General features: G+C 40.9%; 2 protein-coding genes and 1 pseudogene across 2 annotated transcripts; all 3 read right to left on the bottom strand.

The window, feature by feature from the left end:
* Positions 1–2,740: 2,740 nt before the first annotated feature.
* Positions 2,741–3,319, bottom strand: LOC117212616. The gene has a single exon (XM_033457540.1). It carries the CDS (start codon positions 3,317–3,319, stop codon positions 2,741–2,743), a length of 579 nt encoding a protein of 192 aa, XP_033313431.1.
* Positions 3,320–3,512: 193 nt separating this feature from the next.
* LOC117212614 lies at positions 3,513–4,126 on the bottom strand (annotated as a pseudogene).
* Positions 4,127–5,271: 1,145 nt separating this feature from the next.
* LOC117212613 lies at positions 5,272–5,935 on the bottom strand. The gene is made up of 2 exons (XM_033457539.1): positions 5,849–5,935; positions 5,272–5,769 (listed from the first exon to the last, which is right to left on the bottom strand). The coding sequence occupies exons 1-2, from the start codon at positions 5,933–5,935 to the stop codon at positions 5,272–5,274; spliced, it is 585 nt and encodes a 194-aa protein (XP_033313430.1).
* Positions 5,936–23,534: the final 17,599 nt, after the last annotated feature.

Genomic DNA, 23,534 nt, shown 5'->3' with positions numbered 1-23,534 from the left:
TCATACATTACACGTGTTGAAAAACAAAATAAAATAGAAAAAGAGAAGGGATCCACAATCCATCAGTTTTAACTTATGGTTTACAAAACAATAATACTGACGTTAGACGTCAATTGGGAAGTCAATTTTGAACAAGTTAAAAAAAAATTTTTTTGAAGTTAATACATTGAGTTGATGCATACAGTTAGAAAAATATGGCGTGAGATATCGGCTGCGTTTTGTGTTCGATTAATTCACGCGCAATCCAATTCAGTGTCACGCAAATGTCATGCAGTCGTCAAATCCAAAGGTTATAGGGGCTACCTAACATCTTATTAGAATATTTTTTATTTAGTTTTTATTAAAAGTAATTATATAATTCCAAATATGTTTAACTTTTGTGATAAACTTTTATTTTGTTCATTTTAGATCCAATATTAATTGTAGAAATTACACGAATATAATCGAAAATAAACATATTGCAATTCCATGTATACATTGTTATCTCCTCATACTATTTTTAATTTCATCTAATATATCTCAGAAAATTAAAAATATGCAGTAATTTCCAAGCAATCATAATGTTTGTTAATTTCTGTCAGGTGTAGGTGTACATAGATATAAACAATGCAAAAGGGATTAATTTACTCATCAATGCCCAGCCCAAGTACTTAGAAAGATGAAATTCGGACAGTACACTTCTTTTATAACGTAAGCATGAAATAAGTAAGGAGTTTTGGAAATATGGACCTAACGGGTAAAAAGCGGGTCTAATTTTCTTACAAGATAACTATATGCCCACTAAAGTTAGAGATGTGAAATTCGGCATATGAATCTGTGGCAGCACTCGACAGCACAAATACCACCACTCGACACTAACTAGTCGGACGACAGCAGCGCAGTGGTTAGTGCCTTAGGTTACGAACGTTCGGGACCCGGGTTCAAATCCTGGCGACCGGAGTCCGATTTTTCTTCCACGCATCTAAAAATGAGAAGAAAAACAGCAGTACCTCAGCAACGACATCTACATCCAGCAGTTACAATTATCACGGACAACACTCACACCTCAAACATTTCATAAAAAATAAATAAACATATGTTTGAACGTTTTTCGAAATTCAATATTTATGAGGCTGAACGAGGGGCACATTTTTTTCTCAAAGGATAACCACATCTCTATATCCACTGAAGCTGAAGATCAGGGACAATCTACACGTCTATAATCTCAGTGTCTAAATCGTCGGATAGATTAGTTCGATGGTTAATCAGTAATGGAGCGTTTGGTACATGGTGCTGATTCGTCCGTAATGGCAATTACAGCCCGATGGACATCTAAACTCTACCGCCAAGATTGTTTGTTATCACACCAAAGTATGGTGTATTGCGATAAACTGTCCTTTCCAACTTTATTATAGGGATAGATATTTCTCGAATTCTTGCATATTGCTTTAATTTGCTTTATTACATTATTATACTTGCGAGAAATTTTACTCGATTGATTAAAGAATATTGGCTATTCAATTAGTCTTGCCTTTTCTTTAGATTTATATTCATTTCGTATGTGTTGGAGGTGCTTTCACTGTCGTTCAATTAAAGAATATTGGCGATTTATTTGAATTTTTGATTTTGTTTGATTTGTTTTCTTTGTCGATGAATTAACATTAATTAATAATTAAATTAAAATGTGGAGTGTTCTTCTGCCAGCATTTGTTAGCTTTACTCCGTCTTCATCATCAGTGATTTGCTGTTAATTTAGTTTGTGATAAGCTGCGTAATACTAACTGCTAGTTCAGTTTAGTTATTGGAATTCGTGTCTGATAGATACAGAATTGTTTTTATAATCTTCGTAAATAAAGCATTTAATTGGATTTAATTGACAGGTTTTGCTTTCTTATTTTCTTACTTAAAAATTTTATAAATTTCTACTTTACTTAGACGTGAATATAATTGCTTCAGACTTTTTTTTCGTGGAGGAAACCTTCACAGTCGCCCCGCGCCCTCCAGGGAGAGGGCGCTGGGTAGGACTGGATACCAGCTAAAACCTCCACTGTGATCGTTCTGACGATTGGTAGGAGAGCTCCAAGGCTATCTTTTCGTATTGCTGCTGGGGTACTCCTTCGTCTTCTACCTGATGGTCGGGAGTCATCCTTGGTTGATTAGACCGTTAGGGGGGGGGCCACTCCTCCTGATGCCAAGCTGCCTGGGTCGTCGTGCGAGTTTGAAGGAGAGACCAGACCCTCTTCGGCGTGACAGCACTCTCGATGGGTGTTGTCCTTTCACCCTTTCTCTCATCGGCTCATGACTTGCTCGCAGTAGGAGCGGACGGTGATGTACTCCTGTTTCCCCCTCAGCATTGCTCCTACGATCGCCTTGGGGGCCAAACTCTCGCAGATGGCGAGTCGTAGGACACGGCGTGGTTCCTCCCACGAAGGGCAGAACTCCAGTATGTACTGTGCCGTGTCTTCCTCTTCCTCGCAGTGGTGACACGTGCTAGTTACCTCCCGCCGAATCCTTAGCAGGAACTTCCTGAAGGCTCTGTGCCTGGTCAGCACTTACGTCATTCTGTACGTCAATGGAAGCCCGCCACGATCTTTCTAGGCCCGATGAGGCCGCACCATATCTTCGGCGGCGAGCTGGCTGTGCCACCGTTCCCAAGTTTTGAGCTTTGCCACACCCCGGACGTCGTGGACCGAGTGGCCGGCAGAGGACTTATTCCCGTCCGAACACAGGCCCTGCAGTTGATGGTATACCCGTCGAAACGCTAGGGCCTGGAGCTAGAACGAAGGAGACGCATCGCCGACGCATATGATATCGTCCGGCATCCCCTTACGGTCCTGGTGGCGGTCGTTCTATGTAGCCTCCTCAACAAGAGTAGACTGCGTCGATTTTTCATCAGATCCTCCGCCCACATCGGAGCCCCGTACAGGACCCAAGAGCGGATGACTCCTTCATACAGTCGGCGCACTCCGACTTGCGCCCTACCGATATTCGGCAGCAGTCCACATAGGGCGTTGGCTGTCGCCGTCACTTTCATAACCAGGAGCTTGAAATGCGGCCCGAACGTCCATTGATTGTCGATGGTGAGGCCCAAGTATTTCATCTGCGGTCCTACCTCATTCTCCTCTCCGCTTATGTGCAGACACTGATCTGGCGGAGTAGTCCCTCTGCTTCGGTAATCATAAAACGATATGATCTCCGACATGGCTGGCGTCACCTTCAGGCCCAGCCTTCGTATAGCCCGTATCACGCAAACGGCGGCAAGCTCTCCGTGGCGCAGGTCTCGTGCCACCAGCGTCATCCGGCCAAGACCAATGTGTCGTCTGCGTAACAAACCATGCATGGGTCTGGGGACATGGGGCAAGGAAGCACCGCGTCGTATCCAATGATCCATAGAATCGGACCTAAAACCGAACCCTGCGGTACCCCGCGTTCAATGGGCCACCACTCCTCTTCATCCTTGCCGGTAGCCGACCCATCTGTCTTTCAGGTAGGCTCGTATAACACAAATGATGTAGAGGGGCACCTCGAAACATTCAAGGGCCTCTAATATCCTGCCCCAGGGTATGGCGTTGAATGCATTGACTATGTCTAAAGAGACTGCCAGCGCTACCCCGCCCGGGGAAACCATGGCCCGTGACATCTCTCGTACCCGGTTCACCGCATCCATCGTTGAGCGGCCTCGCTGGAAGACGTACTCGCTTTCGTACCAAGAGCTTGCCCACTTCATCCACTAGGCATACCGGGCGATATGCCGACGGCGAGTCTGTCGGTCGTCCCTACTTCCGAAACAGGACCAGCCTCGCCATACGCCATATCCGAGGTATACTCCCTCCCCCAGACACCTTGTAAATAGGTGACGCAGTCTGGAGGCCATGATCGTCATCGTCTCCGCCCATATCTGTCCCGGGATTCCGTCCGGACCAGGCACCACGTTGCGGGAGGCCATCTTCTCTGTCGCATCCAGCATCACCTTCTCCGCAACCCCTAGTTCCTCTCTCCCCTCCACTGTCCAAGTCGAGGTGGTGCGCGGCTGTCCCGGGCTGTCCTCCTATGGCGAGAACAGTGTGTGAATGACCTCTTCCGTCACTGCCGGATCCATCTCTGCCGTCAGTGGCGGGGCCCTTGGACGCAGTTTCTTCATCACCATCCTGTACGGCCGCCCCCCACGGGTCGGATTCGACTGACTGGACTAGTTCCATCTAGGCTCGAACTTTAGCGCTCTTGATCCTCCGCTGTAAGATATGTCGTGACTCTCTATATGTCTCGTAGCGGAGGGAGATCTGTTCCTCATTATGAAGTCGCTAGTGGCGATCTCTCTGGAACCGCCTGCGGACCCAAATTCTCCTCGCCCGTAGCTCTGCGATCTCCGGTGTCCACCAGAACACATTCCCGTTCTGTCTGGCTCCAGGCAACATGCCGCTTTCATGTCTCGGCGAAGGTTCTCCGCCTCCTCGTCCACGCCTGTTTCTTCTGTGCGGGCGTCCCAGTTCCAGGCCGCGTCAATGGCTGCTGCCTGGAGCATCTCGTTGTCTCTATCCTTGAGGCGCCACCTCGGTGGCGGGCGGGAGCGCTCCGTTCTCCCAATGCCGCGGATCTCTCTCGCGGGCATTGTCTCCAGGCCGACCTCCATGAATATATACAGGTGGTGTGAGAGAGTCTCAACCCTTTCGGCTACTCTCCAGCCCTTGTTCCCCCGTTGCGAGGAGTGAGCGTTGAAGTCTCCCAGGACAAGGACCTGACGTGAAAGGTATCGTTTCACGCAATCGCCAAGCCCATCTGGGAACTGCTCAAACACGGCCAAGCCACTGTTCGGAGAGACATATACGCCCACCACCAACATGCCAGCCCACTCAATCGCGGCATACCCCTTGCCCTGCTCGAGCAGGTTCCCTGCGGCGGGTGTGCCTGATGCTGACGTCCACGTCCTAGTGACTAAGCCGTCCAGGTCTCCGTCCCAATCAGGGGTGTCGAGTATACAATAAGGCTCGCCTACCACTCATAGGGCAATCTTGCTCTCCCTTATCGTCTGGAAGAGCAGGTCTTCTGCCCGTTTCGATCGTCCCACGTTGGTCTGGAGGAACCGCATTAATCTACTTTACTAACTCCATGTCCATGGCCTCCTCCCGGCTATCTGCCCTATTCGTGACCTTTTCCTCTTCTTGCGGTAGATATCTCGCGTCGTCGCCCTGTCTTCTGTCCGTAGCAGACTCCCGAATCCGTCTGGTCCCTTAAGTTTTCGGCGGAACGCATGCCACCCCTCCCATTCTGTGTGTGGCGGTTGCACCAAACGACTTACAGAGCGGGCACCAGGACATGGAGGCAGAGCAGCTCTTGGCCTGATGACCGATGCCCCCGCATCTGTAGCATAGCTGCCTCCGGTCTACCGTAGATCCGCAGGTCACTCTCACGTGTCCCAATGGCTTCGACCCTCGCCATTAACCAGCCCACAATAACTCTTCCAGCTTGGCTTAGTTTCCGCGCTGTTGCTGTCGGGCATCTTATCCATGCTGACCCAAGACCACCTCTGGAAGTCCTGAAGTCTCCTACTCGAACTTCCAGTGCCTTGCATCCTCCGGCCCTCGCCAGGCTGTCCCGAAGTTCTTCCTTGCCGACCGAGATGTCAATGTTAGTTACCCTTAGCTCCGCCGTTTTCATTGAGGCCGCAACTTTCACCGTTGTCGGATCCAGGGCTTGTGTCAACCGTACTGCAAGCACGGGTGCCTTCTCCCTCTCTTTGTCCCCGGGAACTTCTAGGATGATGCTCCCAGTCACCCCCTTCCTGATTTTAACCTGTTCAATATCGAATTCACCTACCGGGACTTTCTGTCTAGCTATTCGCAGATGACCGCGGAGGGGAAGAGAGCACCACCTTCCTGATCTCCTGCAGCGGCCCTTCTGTGGGAGTTCGTTGTGAGGTCCTATGCGCCTTGGCAGTAGCTGGTCTCTTCTCATCCATGCTTATTCTCTTGCGTTCGACCACCTTCCATTCACCACCCTCTTGTCCCTTCGAAAACGACGATATTTGGGTGACACCGGCCCCAACCGTGATTATCTTTCCCTGTCTTTCTTCCGGGCTATGAAGCCAGTCCTGTAGGCGTTCTTCCAGGGCCGTGATTAGTGAAGGCCCGAGCTCTTCGAATTTCCTATCGAGGGCAGAAAGACCATCCTTCTGCCCCCCCCCGTCATCCTCCTTAGGGCGCCCCAGCTCTGAAGTGGAGACGTGTCACCGTGCTTTCTCCTGACGAACACGCTCGACCTTACCTGCTTACTCTTTGCGGAGGACCTCGATCTCCTTTTCCAATTCTTCTACTCGCATCTCCGCCATCGTGGCAGCTTCAGTGCCGTAGGCGGGCCCCGTTCTCCTTGTCATTTCCACCGTGCCCGTGGCAGTGGTGTTTGTTGCCCCCTTTAAGGTCTTAATATACGTATTTTTTAAATTCGACGATGTTGTCGCCACCTTTATTATCTCCTCAACTCGCCAAGTTAGTTCGGCTCCTATGTCCGCTGTGGAGGATGTTCTCATCTCCGAGGTCAGTTCCATATGTATGTTTGGAACTGTGGGCGTCAGTTTTCTTTTTCTTCCCCTGGACGTCTCTGCTGAGGATGAGGATGGGGCCCCATAGGCCATTAGCTCTTTGACGTCCGAACTTGCACTTCCCTGCGAGTTTCTTGCTTAGTATTCGCTTGGAGCCATCACCAGATCCATATGCCTGAATCCTCTGGTTTATCCGTCATATTTGCATGCCTCGTGGATTTTCTGGTTACTTCTGATGCAGGTTCCATTTCTTCCTCCATATCCTGCTTTGTACTGTTGGCATTCTCCTCGTCGGACGCGGGAGCCCGTCCGGTGTCCCTTAACGTGGTGGGGCTTAGCGCGCACGTGCTCTCGGGTAGATTCCGAGGTAGCCCGTGCGGCGGCTCTGCTGTCACGCGTCGGAGAATGTCTCCGTCTGCCCACGTGTGCCGCGAGGCGTACCCGTAGGACGGCGCTTCCGGCGCGCGTCCTAACCTGTCTTCCTTACAGCTTGGTCGACAGGGCTGAGTTTTATCTCTTGCTTTCCTGTCCTATCCAGTCCTTTCCTCACTAATTTTCTTGCGCACTTCGCACTCACGCACTGGCACAACACTCTGGTCCACTTTTTTGTCGCCTTTCCTTGTTCTCAGTATGATATAGCCTGCAGAGTACGGAGCGACGTAAACGCATCCTCTCTGCATGCTGCGATTTTTTCAATCTTAATTGCTCCAGGCTATGAGGATTTTGATCTCTCAAAGAATTCACAATCAGAAGTTTTGTAAAAGAGGATTCCTAGAATTCGTTTGATTCAGAAGAATGTTGTGATGTGGAGTTGGAAAAGAAAGAGCTACAAGAAAAGGATGCAGATAAAATTAAACACAATTACATCGGCCAATACCAATTAGCAGGACTGGAAGCTAGTTAAAACGGGTAATTCTTTTGAGGAATATAATGAGATACACGAAGTGTTGTCAGAAGTAAATATTGATGATGTGAAGAATGGTATCGTTTCGTACGCGAGGAAGATGGGAGAGAAAATGCCATAAAAAAATCCAAAAAAATCAATACTTATTACTAAATTTATGCAAGCAAATGCACGCTTTCTCTCCCACCTTATTTGAATAAGACCTATTACTTTTAATTATTTACATTGTTCGATAAGAATTTAAGAACAACCTACTTAGTTTTTGTACAATTAAACTTATTTACATAAATAAGACCATTTTTATAGGCAATACTACATGTTGTTATTTAATTAATCGTCTCCAATAACACTTATATTTTATTCCAGTTTTGGTTAAATTACACTTTTATGAATTAAAATTGGAAATATATGTCGGGTGTGCATTAGAATTAGGGTTAGGGGCGTGAAACGAATCTCCATTTGGATTACACATTGTCGTTATGCAATAGAGAAGACATTGATTAGTGCAAATACGATTATCATAGAACTGGACAAATAACCGTGGTAATTAGATACTCGAGAAACTAATGACAATGATTCTAGGTTCAATATCGAATTCGCGGTCGCTGGGATGAACGTGCTCACAAAAGCTAAGCCGGACGCGTAATACTCACTGATCGTAAGGTGTTACACTATTCGTCGATGGGATCGCAAGAATTAAGAAAAAAGAATGAATTTCCGTCCCGATGATGCCACAGAGGAAAACTATGATGGGGTGTGTCTAAGAACACGAGATCATCGGACTCGTCGAGGATATCCTTCGATCAGAAGGTAAGGGGAATTGACGTTGCTGCTAATTGGTCAATCTCCATATCGGTGGTTAGAAAAAGATGATAGCTGCCCTCGAGGGAAAGTTGCTAGTGGGAGACGCCTCTCGTTGAAAAATAGGTCTCCCCTATTTTCCCGTATTTGGGACAAAGACTGTTTGTCTGTTTGAAGGACTTTAGTTAACTAAACCTTAAGATTTATAACGGGCCCTCGGGCTAGCCGAACATGTACTGCGAAGGCGCATCGACATCTGGCAATCATCTTACTCGAACTCTAAGCATCGGCACCACGAATAGATCGATCCCCTGGTTTCCGTTAAGATAATAGTGGTGGTTGATGTGGCATAACGCTGCAATTAACAGTGTTATAAAATATATATTTCCAACAACTTTGTACAACAACACAAGTTAGTAACTCCGCTGCTTATGATATAGGTGACAAAGAAATGGATTGCTATGATATGAGAGAATCCGAGTAGATATGTTGACTGATCTGAAGACCGAGATTGAGTACGGGTAGTTAGGTGGCCTTCGAAGAAGTCTTGAGGGTTGAGAGTATTGGAACTGAGATATAACTGACCGTCCGCACTTATATACTTACGGAGGAAAGCTCGGTATGTATTTAATTTTTAAACGAAGGAAGCTGATTTCGTTATAAAAAGTGAGGACTAGGATTCGCGATACCCATTAGCTACGACCAGCATCGATGTATGAATCCTACCAACGTGGCTCATGGGTGACTTTGTCCATGGGAAAATCCAGACATTTCCATTATGTAAATGTCCGGTTTTGCCAATTGTATAATTACCAGGTTTTCCCATTATACAGGGTGGTTGGTAACTGGTGGTACAAGCGGAAAGGGAGTGATTCTACGTTAAAAAAAGAAGTCGAAAATATACAATAAAAATTTTTCGTTTGAAGCATTGTTTTCGAGAAAATCGACTTTGATTTCCGCTCGGTACGCGTGCACTTTATAACGGATCTCACTGTACATCGTTGTCTCGAAAGAAAAATTAAAAAAAAATAAAAAGAAATTTTTTATTGCATTATTTTTTATTTTGAAAGCAATACGCTGCAGGACTTCGCCGCGTACAAATAAAAAGCATAACGCTGCTGCAGTTAGCCAAGCACAAATAGAAAGCAATACGCCGCTGGACTTAGTCGAACATCAATTTTGGGAAAGTCTTCTAATGCTTTAGCCTAGATTTTGTCATAGCTGTAATTAAGCAGTTATTGTCATTCAATCTGATTGTAATTGTTCGATATTTGTGAAAGCGAAAGTGGGTTCGAGGTGACAACTGGTCGCCGAACGCAGTCACGGTCACAGGATAAACGTTTTGCCTGACGAAGGTGTGGATCGGTTGTATTGTTCTCCCTAGAAATCACATAGAATTGTACTTTGGAGATGTCGATATAATGGGACACACGTTGTATTAGGAATCAAACTCCAGACAGAAACTGCCTAGCGACGGCGTTTGGATCTTTCTCGATGCTTCCAAAGAGTATACAACAAACTTTTGACTGAAACTGCCTAGCAACGACGATTGGAACCTTCTCGATGCCTCCAGCGAGCATATAACAAACAAATGCAGTCGCATAGCGAAAAAGATTTTCATCAGATATTCATTCGTGTGATCGCCTTGGAAAGTGATACATCGAGCAATTTACCCAGTGTCTCAGCAATCGTATTTTTTTGTGTTTAAAATTATTCTACGCATAGTAAAGAGTTATCCCGTTGATCGTGGATTCGTTTGAACCGAGGAGCATTGTTAATAGCGTTAATTAAATTCATTATTCGTAAAACCTATTAATCGTTAATCTCATTAATCGTTAAATTTATTATTTGTAAGACATATTATTCGTTCCTCTTATTATTCGTTAAACTTATTATTCTTTAATCTAATCATTAGTTAAACTTATCGTTTGTTAATCTTATCATTCATTAAACTCATTATTCATAATATTTTGTAAAATCTTGTATAATCGCGTAAATATAATCTTTGTTTCGTAAAACAATGGCTAATTCAAACGAAGAATCGTTACGCGCCTTAAATTCTAATAATAACCCGACATATATATGTCGGAGATGGAAGGACAGCGGGATTTTCCGTCGGGAATACTGGGACCCCCCCCCCCCCCCGTCACCATAGTCAAGATTTTAATGTTGAAGCAATAAAAATAATGAAAATAACTTTTAATGTTCCAACCTGGTTTTACGACGATGGGTTCAGGTTTAAGGTGACATAACGGGTCACCAGACGTAGCCACGGTCACGGGAGAGGCCGCGTACCTGACAGAGGTACGGAATGATTTTATGACTCTAATTAAAACCAAGGATTGACCCGAGAAGCGGGGACAGGAGTATATAAGGGCCGGTTCATCTGGATTGGCAGAGTTTTTAGTTAGTTAGTCGTTGGGCGAATTGCCGAGTGAGTGACGCTGATACTGGTCATCCCGTGGACCGTGGATTCGTTATCGAACCTGAATTCGTTGTCACCATCATCTCGAACATCCTATTGCCGTTACTCATAGCCTCTTGTAGTGCCCACATTCGTACTGATAGATACTAGCCACATCCGCGACGGTAAAGTAAGTAAAGGTTCATAGAACGCCCCAAAATGCCAACCTAACTCCGACATATATATTCGTCCTTATTTGTTAGTCTATTAGTCGCCCTTTATTCAATAATATTTTTACGTTAATCTTTTTATTTTGGTTTCGTAATAGTGTGTGTTGATTTGTGTATTCGAATCCTTACTCGCGTTAATTAGGATATAGTAGTTTTCGTTTCTTCGTTACGGCACGTGCGGAGCGCGGGACGTGACATTACATCTAATGGAACCCGTGATAAATTGCAACGTACGCGACAAAACTTTAAGGAATCGGTACACAGTTATGTAAAGAGATTCTGACACAACCTCCACGAACTGATATACACACTCCAACACGATATTCGCGATCCAATACGTCGAGCAGTTGCTATAGATCTTGAAACTGGACGAGCCACCAAAATTTGTATTCTAAACTTGAAACCCGAAATAGAAATACGCACATCGGCTACAAGATCGAAGAATCTCCTAGAAGCACAAGATACAGCTTTCGGGGCAGAGTTATTTATAGGGGAAATCGAACGCAATAAAAACATAGTAAGAGGAAGAACAATGAATCAACCAATTGCGAGTGCCAACTCCCAATTTCAAGAAACACCTAATGCAAAAAGAAATATCACGCTTGACAACACCGCACGGCCAACTGGCCAATTGGCAACTAACGCCAATAAATCCATCTACGAAGAAAAAAGTGATAATGGAACGACCACCACCCAAATGTTTCAAATGTTATCAAACGGGACATTTAGCCAACGCTTAGACCCAACAGCGAAATTTTCCATCAGCCAGCCAAAGAAACTTACCACCTCCAAGAAATTACCATATAATGGCGGACGAAGAGGATATGAATCCCGGAGAAGAAGTGGAAGAGAACCAACAATACGAATTAACGCCAACACTGGAAGACTCCTCACAATTACCATCGGATCAAAACTTGGACTAAAGCAATATTTAGTAGACACTGGTGCCGGAACAAACATAGTCAAACGCTCAAAAACCATTTCCACTCCATTAAAAGACGACAAGAAAACATTCTTTATGGGCAATGACAAATACGAGACAGACGAATACGTTTACCTTACAATCTGTGAAAATAGAAACAAATTCTACATAGTACCTGACAACTTCCCACTAATTGAATACAAAATTACAAACGACTAAATCCAACTCAACGATCAGGTGTTCTTATTTCAACAACTAATTTCTCCAGGGCAAACCAGAATTGAAACAATTTATCTGTACAAGAGACCAACGCAAGTATGCTTCTGCAATACTGGTGAGCAACGAATACCAATTTCTAATGATTTCTCTAATGAAGTTCAACGATCTCGAATAAATTCAAAAATTCAAAAACATAATTAGAATGAGCCATATTGAAAACAAATTTCGCATTCCTATCGAAAAAATCCTCCTACACTACATTGACGTATTCAACCTAGACACAGACACTTTGCCATGCACCGATTTAACAAAGCACATCATCACGCTGAAAGAAAACAAAATCATAAACACAAAATCTTACAGACTACCCGAGGCACGCAAATTAGAAATCGAAAAACAAATCAAAGAAATATTAAACAAAAACGTAATCGAAGAATCAGACTCACTGTACAATAGTCCAGTATGGGTCTCCAAGAAATCGGATGCCTTCGGAAAACAAAGATGGCGCACAGTGATAGATTTCCGTAAATTAAACGAATTAACTGATCAAAACGCGTACCCTTTGCCAAACATTAACGATATACTCTCACAATTAGGAAACGCGAAATTCTTTTCCGCACTAGACCTCTCTTCTGGCTTTCATTAAATACCAATGGACGTAACATCAAAGAAATATACAGCTTTTAGTACGCTTCAGGGACACTTTCAATACAATCGAATGTCATTTGGATTAAAAATCGCCCCAGCTACACTCCAACGCATGATGGACACAGCATTTCGCGGTTTATTGAATAAATATTGCTTCGTTTATTTAGATGACATCGTAATATTCGGAAGTAAGATTCAACAACATAACAACAACCTTGTAATTGTATTACAGAGGTTAAGAGAATTAGGACTAAAGATTCAACCAAAGAAATGTGAATTCTTAAAGCCAGAATTAGAATACCTTGGACATATTATCACGCACGAAGGAATAAAACCAAACCCGAAAAAGATATGTAGGAAGTGAAAAGATATGTAGTTGGAGCTAGGTGAAAAAAGAATTCGTGTTTCGTCCCGGGACGACCGGTGGATTCGTCAGTAACGCTATGCCCAATATTCCCTGCCTTAGACGTAGAGGGAGTCTCGCTAGGTGCGGTATTTGTATCGTGACATCGTATATTCGACCGCTAGCGAGATAGACAGACGGGTCGTCGTAGTAGCCCTCTGGTGTTGGCGGTTGGTATCCGCGGATCGCCCGGGAGATGTTACGCCGCGTTGATGCCTCGACCTGTCGGCGTTCTGTTGGTACCGATCCGCCACAGATAGAAGCAGTCAAAGAATTAAAAATTCCCAAAAACTCAACCGACGTAAAATCATTCTTAGGACTAGCAGGATATAATAGAAAATTCATACGTAACTTTTCAAAGGTAGCCAAACCTCTAACCGACCTAACAAAGAAAGACACACCCTTTCATTGGACAGACAAACAACAAGATAGCTTACAAACTCTGAAAAACGCAGTATGCAAAGCCCCGGTATTGACATATCCCAACTTTAACGAAACATTTACATAAACAACCGACGCATCTAACGAAGGAATAGGCGCTGTACTTTCACAAAACGACCATCCTTGTTGTTACATCTCCAGAACACAAAGTCCCCCCGAAAGAAATTACTCAACCACTGAAAAAGAACTTCTTGCAATCGTATGGGCAGTAAAACGTTTGAGACCATATTTGCTAGGAAGACATTTTCTCATAAGAACCGACCATCAAGCTTTAACTTGGCTTAAAAATTGCAAAGACCCCTCATCACGACTAATTAGATGGAGTTTAAAGCTAGAAGAATACGATTACGAAATACAATACCACAAAGGAAAAGATAATACGGCTGCTGACGCACTCTCGAGACAAACTATCAACAATTTGACGACTGAAAACAATCTCCTTGTATGACAGATGGGAACAAGACACCGGCACACTTCCTAAACCACTAAAGATAGTCCCCAACGAAAAATCCTTCTTCCAAATAACAAAAGAAGTTTTAGGACCCTACGACAAAGAGAAATGGTTAAAACAAAATAAAAACATTTTTGATGTATGTTAACGACAAAATAGAAGAATCTTTGCATACGGCCCGATTCAAATTCTAACGAACAAGTTGACGCGATTACAAAAGAAAACCATAACAACGTTTTAGGACACTTAGGTATACAGAAATCTTACGCAAAAATCAAAAAACGATTTAAAATCCCACATTTGTTCTCAAAAGTAGAGGAATTTATAAAAAATTGTGTAGCATGTCAAAAACAGAAGCTTGTCAGAATCCGCGCGAAAGAAATTCCCATAGTACCTCAAACTCCCACTGAACCAGACGAGAAAGTAGCAATGGACATAAATGGTCCCATGCCGAAAACTCAATATATACTCTCTATTCATGATGATTTGACTAAATACCTGATATTAACACCTCTCAAGACACAAAGAGCTGAATCCATAATAGATGCCTTATTGAATCATTACATTTACATCTCCTCGGCACCTAAAACTATACTAACAGACCAAGGACAGAACTTTATTAGCGAACTTATGACGAAGTTCGAAGAAGCATTTAAAATAAAACATATAAGAACAACCAGCTATCACACACAATCTAATGGATCCCTAGAAAGAACACATGCAACGGTAAAAGACATGATACGAACAAGTCTAAACGACTCAGACAGAGAATGGGACGAAGTATTAAACTTCATATGCTTAGGATATAACACAGCGATTCACGACGCAGCCTGCTCGTTCTTTATCACGTCTGTTATAACGGATCTCACTGTAGATCGTTGTCTCGATGGAAAAATTGAAAAAAAAAATTAAAAAAGAAATTTTTATTCTATATTTTCCACTTCCTTTTTCCCGTATAATCATCCTTTTTCCGCTTGTACCACCAATTACCAACCACCCTGTATATCCATTGGACTGATATGCTTGTATCTGCTTAATAAGATAGGACTGTCAAAATTATGTATTCACATATTTTGCTGCAAAAATAAGAAAAACACCGTTAGTATCACACCTAGCGTTAGTACTGCAATACCCTCCGTCCCTATAAACATATACACATCGATACCTGGAATAAAAAAAGAATCAAGTGTAAGTTTTGAATTATCAATACCGTCCAAGGCCAAATTTCATCCATCGATTCTGAAGAAACGCAAGGACTTAGAGGACTAAGTTCACTCTACGAAGGGGGGAGTGTAACGCCACCCAAAAGCCAGGCATCTGGCGACATCAGATATGCCGATAACACCTAGCCATGCGATAGCAATGAAAAATGACAATAGCCGGACTCCCACCCATAAGATATGTGAATGCAAACAATATTTAAAGTATTAATTTCTAACATTTAAACTATTAATTTGTAGTATTTAAGCCATTAATTTAAATCATTAATTTCGAACATTTAAAACACTAATTTACGACACTTAAGCTATTAATTTATGACATGTAAAAACCACATTAGCGACATCAGCAAATAATACAATAATATATTACATGGTAATAACACATAATGATGTAATATTACGCTATATTATATCGCTTTATATTATATCATAACACGTCATAATATATTACGACATATTTCATTACGATATATTGTATTACGACATATTATATTGCGTTATATTATGTCACATTATATTGTATAACGTTATAATATATTACCTTATATTATGTCATTGTACAAGTAATAAAATGATACAACATAAAATAATATTACGCAATATGATATGAAGTAATATAATATAACGTAATACTATATAACATAATACATTACACGCTAATAGCATATAACGAAATACTATATAACGTAACACATTATAACGTAATACATGATAACGTAATATAAAATAACGTTATAAAATATGACGTAATACATTATAATGTAATATTATATAGTGTAATAGTATAACACATAATACATTATAACGTAATATAATATAACGTGTTATGATGTACTCTGACAAAATATAATATAACGTAATATAATATAACGTAATATATTATAACGTAATACCATATAACGAAATAATATATTACGTAACACATTATAGCGTAATATATTACAACGAAATACTATATAACATAATACTATATAATGTAATATAACATAACGTAATACAATATAACGTAATATAATATAACGTGATACTGTATGGCGTAATACATTAAAACGCAATACTATGTAACGTGATACTACATAACGTAAGATAATTTGTTGAAGTATATGTCGGTTTAAGATCGGAATTTTGGGCGCGTGACAACTCCTCGCGTGGACTAGCCATCGTTTCACAAGTTTCACATAAATTTGATGAACAATGAAGTTAGTGAATAGTAAATTGTACGAATAATTAAGTTTAACAGATAATAAGTCTAATGAATAATAAGCTTAACGAATAGCAAGTTTAATGAATAATATGATTTACGAATAATAAATTTAATGAACACTTTTAACAATGTTTTTGGGTTCAAACGAATCCACGGCCAACGAGATAACTCTTCACTAAGCGTGAAATAATCTTATGCGCGAAATACGATTGACGAAAATGCTCGATGTGTCACTCTCCAAAGCAATCGCACGAATGCCAGCCTCGTCTGGAATTTGATACGCACTCATTGGAAGCATCGAGAAAGTTCCAAACGCCGTTGCTAGGCAGTTTCTTCCTGGAGTTTGATTATTGATACAATGTATGTCCCATTGTATCGGCACCTCCGAGGCAACCTCACACGTGGCTAGGCCCGCTCTCGAGGCCGCATGCCGCCACAACCACACTTCTCGGAAAACCCAACAACCACTCCAGACCTCCATTAGGCAAAACGTTTATCTCGTGACCGTGGCTATGTTCGGCGACCAATTGTCACCTCGAACCCAATCCCGCTATCACAAATTTTAAACAATTACAGCTATGATAAAATCTAGGCTAAAGTACTAGAGGATGTTCCCAAAATTTCCAAGGAAAGGCTTCGGCTTTCCTTTCATCTCCGACATATAATATAATGAAATACTACATAATACATTATAACGTTATGGTATCTGACGTAATATGATTATAACGTAATATTATATGTCGTGATACAGTATAACGTAATATAATATCACATAATATTATTATATTATACTACGTAATACATTATAACGTAATAGTATAGGATGTAATACATTATAACGTAATAATATATATCGTAATACTTTACAACCTAATATATTATAGTGTAATATAACATGACGTAATACAACATAACTAAGGTGAGGTACATAGAAGCTATCAGCTGAATACGCGGCGCTTCGTTAGTGTTGATCCACTTGCTTCCCTTTGTCACCTTTAGATATCCTCACTATGCCCGTGTTCATATCCGTCCGTTACCTTGGTAACGTATGCCTTCTGCTCACTATATAAAGAGAGAGCAAAACGTTATACAATACAACTTAATACAATAAAACGTAATACAATATAACGTAATATAATGTAACGCAATAGTATATGACGTAATATATTATAACGTAATTTTTTAATAAAATATTTACGAAACCTAAACCTTAGTAAATTATTAACTTTTGTTGAGTAATTTTACTTCTGAATGAATTGAATAAGTGAGAATTGAATAAGAATGAATAAAATTTGTCGCTATAGGAGCTCTATGAAAGAAGGGTAGATTATACTCACTATTATGTGTGTTTTTTTCTGCCACTAATAAGATCGTAGGCATTTTATAAGGATCATTTAGATAAAATATTTAGGAAATGATTATTTGGATAATTTAGCTTTTACTCGCGTAATTTAGCTTTTCTTCGAATTGAGTTTACAGGAATGAAATTTGTCGATCTACGATTTAACAATACGATTTGGAGGCGTCGTCAACCAAACCAATAAATTATTTTTCGAAAGTACTTCCTAGCTACTTTTATTTAGACTAACATTCTCTTGGTTGTGTCGTGGGTTAAGTTCTTTCTTAAGTTACAGAGAAAGAATAGCAACGCACCCAAACCGGCTGGCAGCGGAAACGGTCGGCACGTCAAGCATAAAAAGAAGATTAAAAAGGAAACATCCAACAGATCTCACAAAGGACATAACCTAACAAACAAACACTCACCACACTAAAGAAATAAATCAATCAAATTCGAAGATGGTATCTCACTTGGGGGTAGCCATCCACATGTTACTTACCAATTAAGTTAGAAAAATTTACCAAATGTTCAGCTGGACAAATTGTAAAGTTTAAATTAAATAATAAAGAAAAAGAAAATTTCTTTCTTATTCTCATTATCGTCATCTTCTTCATGGCGAGAAGAACCGTTTGTCGCGTTATTCTTTCCTCTTTGCTAGATTGTTATTGTCATTGTAATTGCGCATGTATATTTGCGTCTACTTACAGCGGACTACACGGCCTTGCATACCATCTCTTTGAAATACCCTTGCCTTGGAAGGATGACAGTAGAAGTAGGTAGGAGTTTCGGGACAGAGAAAGACTGGGGAAATGAGAATTTGAGGGAGAATCGGGAGGATTTGCACCGTATGGCTGTGTAATTATTGGACGACGAAACTTGGTATTCGGTATACAAATTGAAATGTTGAAAAATGTGTAAATGATAGAAATTATTAGATTGTAACATACATTCGTCCTGTTTTTATATTTACCATATAAACGAAGAAGGCGAGACGAATTCATATTACAAACCAATGCCTTCATGATTGAAGAAATAATAACAAGAATAAGAGCAATGGAAAAATTGGGAACTGGGAAAACACGAGATAGCGCGATTAAAAGGATATACAAATATTGGAATCGAAGCTTACTAGACGTGGAATTGGAAACTATAAAAACGTGGAAATGATATAACGTTGAGAAATGAATAATTTTAAGTACACAGAAATCAGAGATATCTCGTACAAAATTTTGGTATCTTCCGTTAGCAACTTTCTCTCGAGGACGGCTAAAACCCTTCCTGGTCCACCAACCTTCCTATTATCCAATCGGAAGCGGTGTCCCGTGCCCTTAGACACACCCACCCGTAGTTTTCCTCAGACACAGTATCGTCAGTAAAACTTACTTATTCTGTATCCTTAGAATAGTCAACATCTTTACCGGTTTCTACCCTTCGACCAGTGTATCAGTATCAGTATCAGTGTATCAGTGTTTCAGTGTATATTTATCGAGGAATCCCATTTAACTCATCGTTCGAATCTCTTGAATACAACAATTTTATTATTCATAGATCTTCTATCTTCTAATACGTCGTGTCATTTCAAAAAGAAATTTGTATTTACAAAAACTATTTTAACTAAGCATTTTACAATTATACAAATTACTGATTCAAAAGTGGATAGTTTAAAGCGTTTAGATTTCCGAAAATTGAAACATCTTTTTCGCCTCATGTATTTATTGAATTACCTTCATCGTTAAAGCATGTTCTCAGGAAAGAAATCTATGATTCGTTAATTGATTCACTAAATAATTTCTTAGTTCCTAGTCCAAATGTTTGTCTTATTTTATACATTGTGGAGACGTGGATTGTAACCCTACTAAAAATACACATTAAAACATAAATCAAGATCAGCAACGTGTTAGTAAGTTAAGTGTTAATAATTAAAAATTTTCAATATTAAATTTCCAACAATACATAATTGCAAAATTTATGAGGCATAATTTTCCTATTCAATAAAGCCATTCACAAGATTTGATCCCAATCAACGAACCATTGCATCGCGAATACTCTCCGTAAATCTTAACCGAATGCGCAACAACATCTGCATAATCAAACGCAACTTTTCTCTCATCAACAGTTTTCTGTTGAGTTCCGAAGCGTGCAGACGTTAGTCTAGTGCCCTGTGAAGTTCACAAAAACACGTGACGCCCATCCGTCGAAAGTGATTCGAAACAGACTTGATCCAAGTATTTCTTAACTAACCAATGGAAAATCCAACGCTCCTAATCTCTAATCCGAATCATAGCCTCTCGACTAGTTATTTCTAATTGAATTAACTAGCTCGAAGATGGTCCAAGTAACTAGATCAGGCTCTCGTGAACTACAACCGCACCGTTCTACCTTCTCCGTGGCAAAAGGATAATATATCCCATCTTTTAAACCACACAAACAACATAAAAAAAACGTAAGCTTGATTCAGTCAACAAAAAATGTAAACATTAGTTAGAACGAACCGTCAACAAGCCATGTTACCACTTACAACAGATTCGCAATATTAAGATCTACAGACGATTCTATGGACGTAATTGAAATATCAACAAATCAACACACACAAAAAAATCCTCCTCCCCCACCAATCTTCATTGATGATGTTATCGACATTCAAGCAATGATAAAGCCCATCAAGAAAGATATAAACAAAGAGGATTCTATTTAAAAATTAAAAATAATCAGGTTAAAATCCTGCTGGCCAATCCAGACTCCTATAGAAAACTAACAAAGTTACTAAAAACCCTGAACGCAAACGTCCACACATATAAACTGAAACAAGGAAGACCTTTTCGTGTGGTATTACGCAACATCCACCACTCAGCTAATTTAGATGAACTGAAACTTGAACTCTTAAATCATGGCCATGAAATAACCAACATTAGCAATGTAAGGCATAGAGTCACAAAAAGCCCGTTATCCTTATTCTTTATTGACTTAAAGCAAATGCCAAATAACAAAGAAGCCTGTAATATCAATCGTTTAATGAATTCTGTAGTAAAAATTGAACCAGCTTTTATAAAAAAAGGGATAGTTCAATGTAAAAGGTGCCAAAGGTACGGGGTCACACGCAGAAATATTGCAACCACAATCACGGCTGCGTTAAATGTGCAGATATTCATCCTACAGATCAGTGCACTAAATTTTCAGAGACTCCTGCGAAGTGCATCCTCTGTCAAGGAGAACATCCTGCGAACTGTAAAGGTTGCACAGCCTACAAGACCTTGTATAAAAATAAATACCCCAAACCCGGAGTTAAGGACCTAACCAACCAAGCACCTAATCCACAAAAATTCACTACTCCTTCAACGTCTTATGCACAGGTAGTTCAAGGAAATCAAAGCAGTCCGAAAATCTATAGTGATCAATTAATAATGGAACCACGCTGCCATTGACCGCGAGTAACATCGGGACGCTATTTTATTTAATTACTCTCGTATTCAGTGTTCTATCCGTTTTCTATGTTTTATTCTCCTTATTTTCCGGTGATTGCCAAATTTGTGCATTCCTGGTCGAGCACACCGGGAACAGATCGGACAACGGTGCGATCGTAGCTTTTGCCTATCCATCACGCCACCCGAGGCACACGTGCAAAAAAGTGCTCTGATTCTATATGGGACGGAAATTGCCACGCAGTTTTGTTACTAAGTCTCCATAAGTCTCCGAAATCATCAACGAGCGATCGCGCACACGATCACTCTGTGAGTGACAGGAAGCTGCCGCCAAAATCCAAAGACGGGAAGTAACAGAGATATCGAATTTTATATTATTGAAAAAAGATTTCGATGTCTGTAAATAAATATGTATTTGGTTTTGTTTATATTTCTGAGTAGCAGATTTGATTGATTATAGGTTGATAATTATAGGTTTTTAACCACTTGTTTATTGAAAAATTACGAAATAAATTTTTTTTTGGTAGACTTTTTGCAATGAATTGTCATTGAGAATTATAAGTAAATTATTTTGGCGTGGTACTGTAATTTGGATTATAAGAGTTTATAGTATGTTTGATTCTAGTTGAATCTAATGCTTCAATTGGTATTGTCTTTTTAGTCTGCGGATTGATCCGTCGTGTCAAGTAAGTGGGTAACTAATGGGTTTTGGTGGTTGTTAACTCTTATGTTATATCTGTTACTGAATTTGGATATTTCTTCTTTAACTGTGGGTATCTTAAGGTCGCAATGTATTGTTTCGTTGATAACATACCAAGGTGCATCTATTAAGGATCTTAGAGTTTTTGATTGGAATCGTTGGAGAATTTCTATGTTGGATCCCATAGGACCAAACAGGTTTTAATATGGCTTTATATAGTATTATTTTACTCTGCACATTTAAGTTGGAGCGTCTGCCAATGAGCCAGTAGAATTTTTTTAGTTTTGATTTCAGTTGTTTAGATTAATCTACGATGTTCCATGTCATTCTTCGGTCTAGAATCATGCCCAGATATTTAACTGTATCTGTTAAGGTATAGAGAGGATTCGGAAAATACAAAAAGTTTACTTTATTTCACACACAACAGCTATACATATATATTACACACTGAAGACCTCGATAACCTTCTTATACACACGCTTGTTGTCAACAGACCATCTAGATTCTTCTAACAGCTACCAACAACCGTCTTTTGTCTCAACTGACACCTTTTTTTTCTATATTTACGTGGAGGAAATCCGCACGGACGCCAGGACGCTTCTGGGGAAAGCAGCGTGGTAGTGTCGGACTCCAACCGACTAAAACCTCCACGATGACCGTCCCGGCTGCGATCGAGAGAGGCCCGGGAACCGGTGCGAGCGACACACCGGCTCCCTCCTCCGCTCAATACCACTGCTGATGGAGCGGTGTGTGGCCATGTCACACTGCACCTCGTCGCCGGAGCCGCCGTGCCAAGCAGTCCAGTTCCCCTACCGGACTGCTTGGCGTCACCGAGGCGCTAAGCCGCCAGCGTCCAAGCCCGAACCCCACCGGGGGGCGCCGCGGACCCAGCGCGCTTCGCCAACGCCACACGGAGTTCCCAGGCGATCACCCATCCAAGTACTATCCATGCCCGGCACTGCTTAGGTCTCAACTGAGACCTGGACGTCATCTGACGCTTACATGCACATTCACATGTACAGTGTAAATGTATCATCTACCTAATAGTATCTTTGTTTGAAATTGCAATATTATTTATGCTCACCTGTGGGCAGGATTATTTTCGTAGCGTGAAAGTTATATGACTGGAATTATTTTCATTTATTTTGAAGCGCCATTTGTGGAACCACTTTTCCATACAGTCGAAACCTCGCTGGAGAGTTGAGAAGGCAATTATCGGGTGTGAGTGGGATGCTAATAAAGCTGTATCATCAGCAAATTTTTTACTAAATTTTGGAAGTCAAGAAAGTGTTAAGTAATAATGAAATTGACAGAATTCTGCTATTGCAATGAACAAATAATTATATCACCATAGAAATTACAAAATTTGTTAGTAAAAATCGAAATATAGTAATATAATCTTTAGAAGGTTTTGCAAAATATAACACAAGAACGAATAGAGAGCGATTGCCGGTATTAACAAAGCAGCACTTGCTAAAATAGTAAGTCTTGCAATAAAACGTTTCACGTTTCTTACTACATGTACATGATTGATGTCTCATTTGAGACATCCAATAATGAAACATTGGATATTATTCACATCTTATCGTAGAGAAAAATGGAGAGAATTCGCGAAGATATGCGTACCGTGTGCAGTGTAGAAATCATGGAGGAAAAGTTGTATTTAGTGATTAAAAAAAATTCAATTCCAATGCGTTAGTTGGGCGGAATTGCAG

The sequence above is a fragment of the Bombus bifarius genome, unplaced genomic scaffold (assembly GCF_011952205.1).
Source record: "Bombus bifarius isolate JDL3187 unplaced genomic scaffold, Bbif_JDL3187 scf7180000008332, whole genome shotgun sequence".
Classification (NCBI taxonomy): Eukaryota; Metazoa; Arthropoda; class Insecta; order Hymenoptera; family Apidae; genus Bombus; species Bombus bifarius.
Note: the sequence above shows the minus strand (reverse complement) of the source record. Positions and strands in the feature narration are given on the sequence as shown.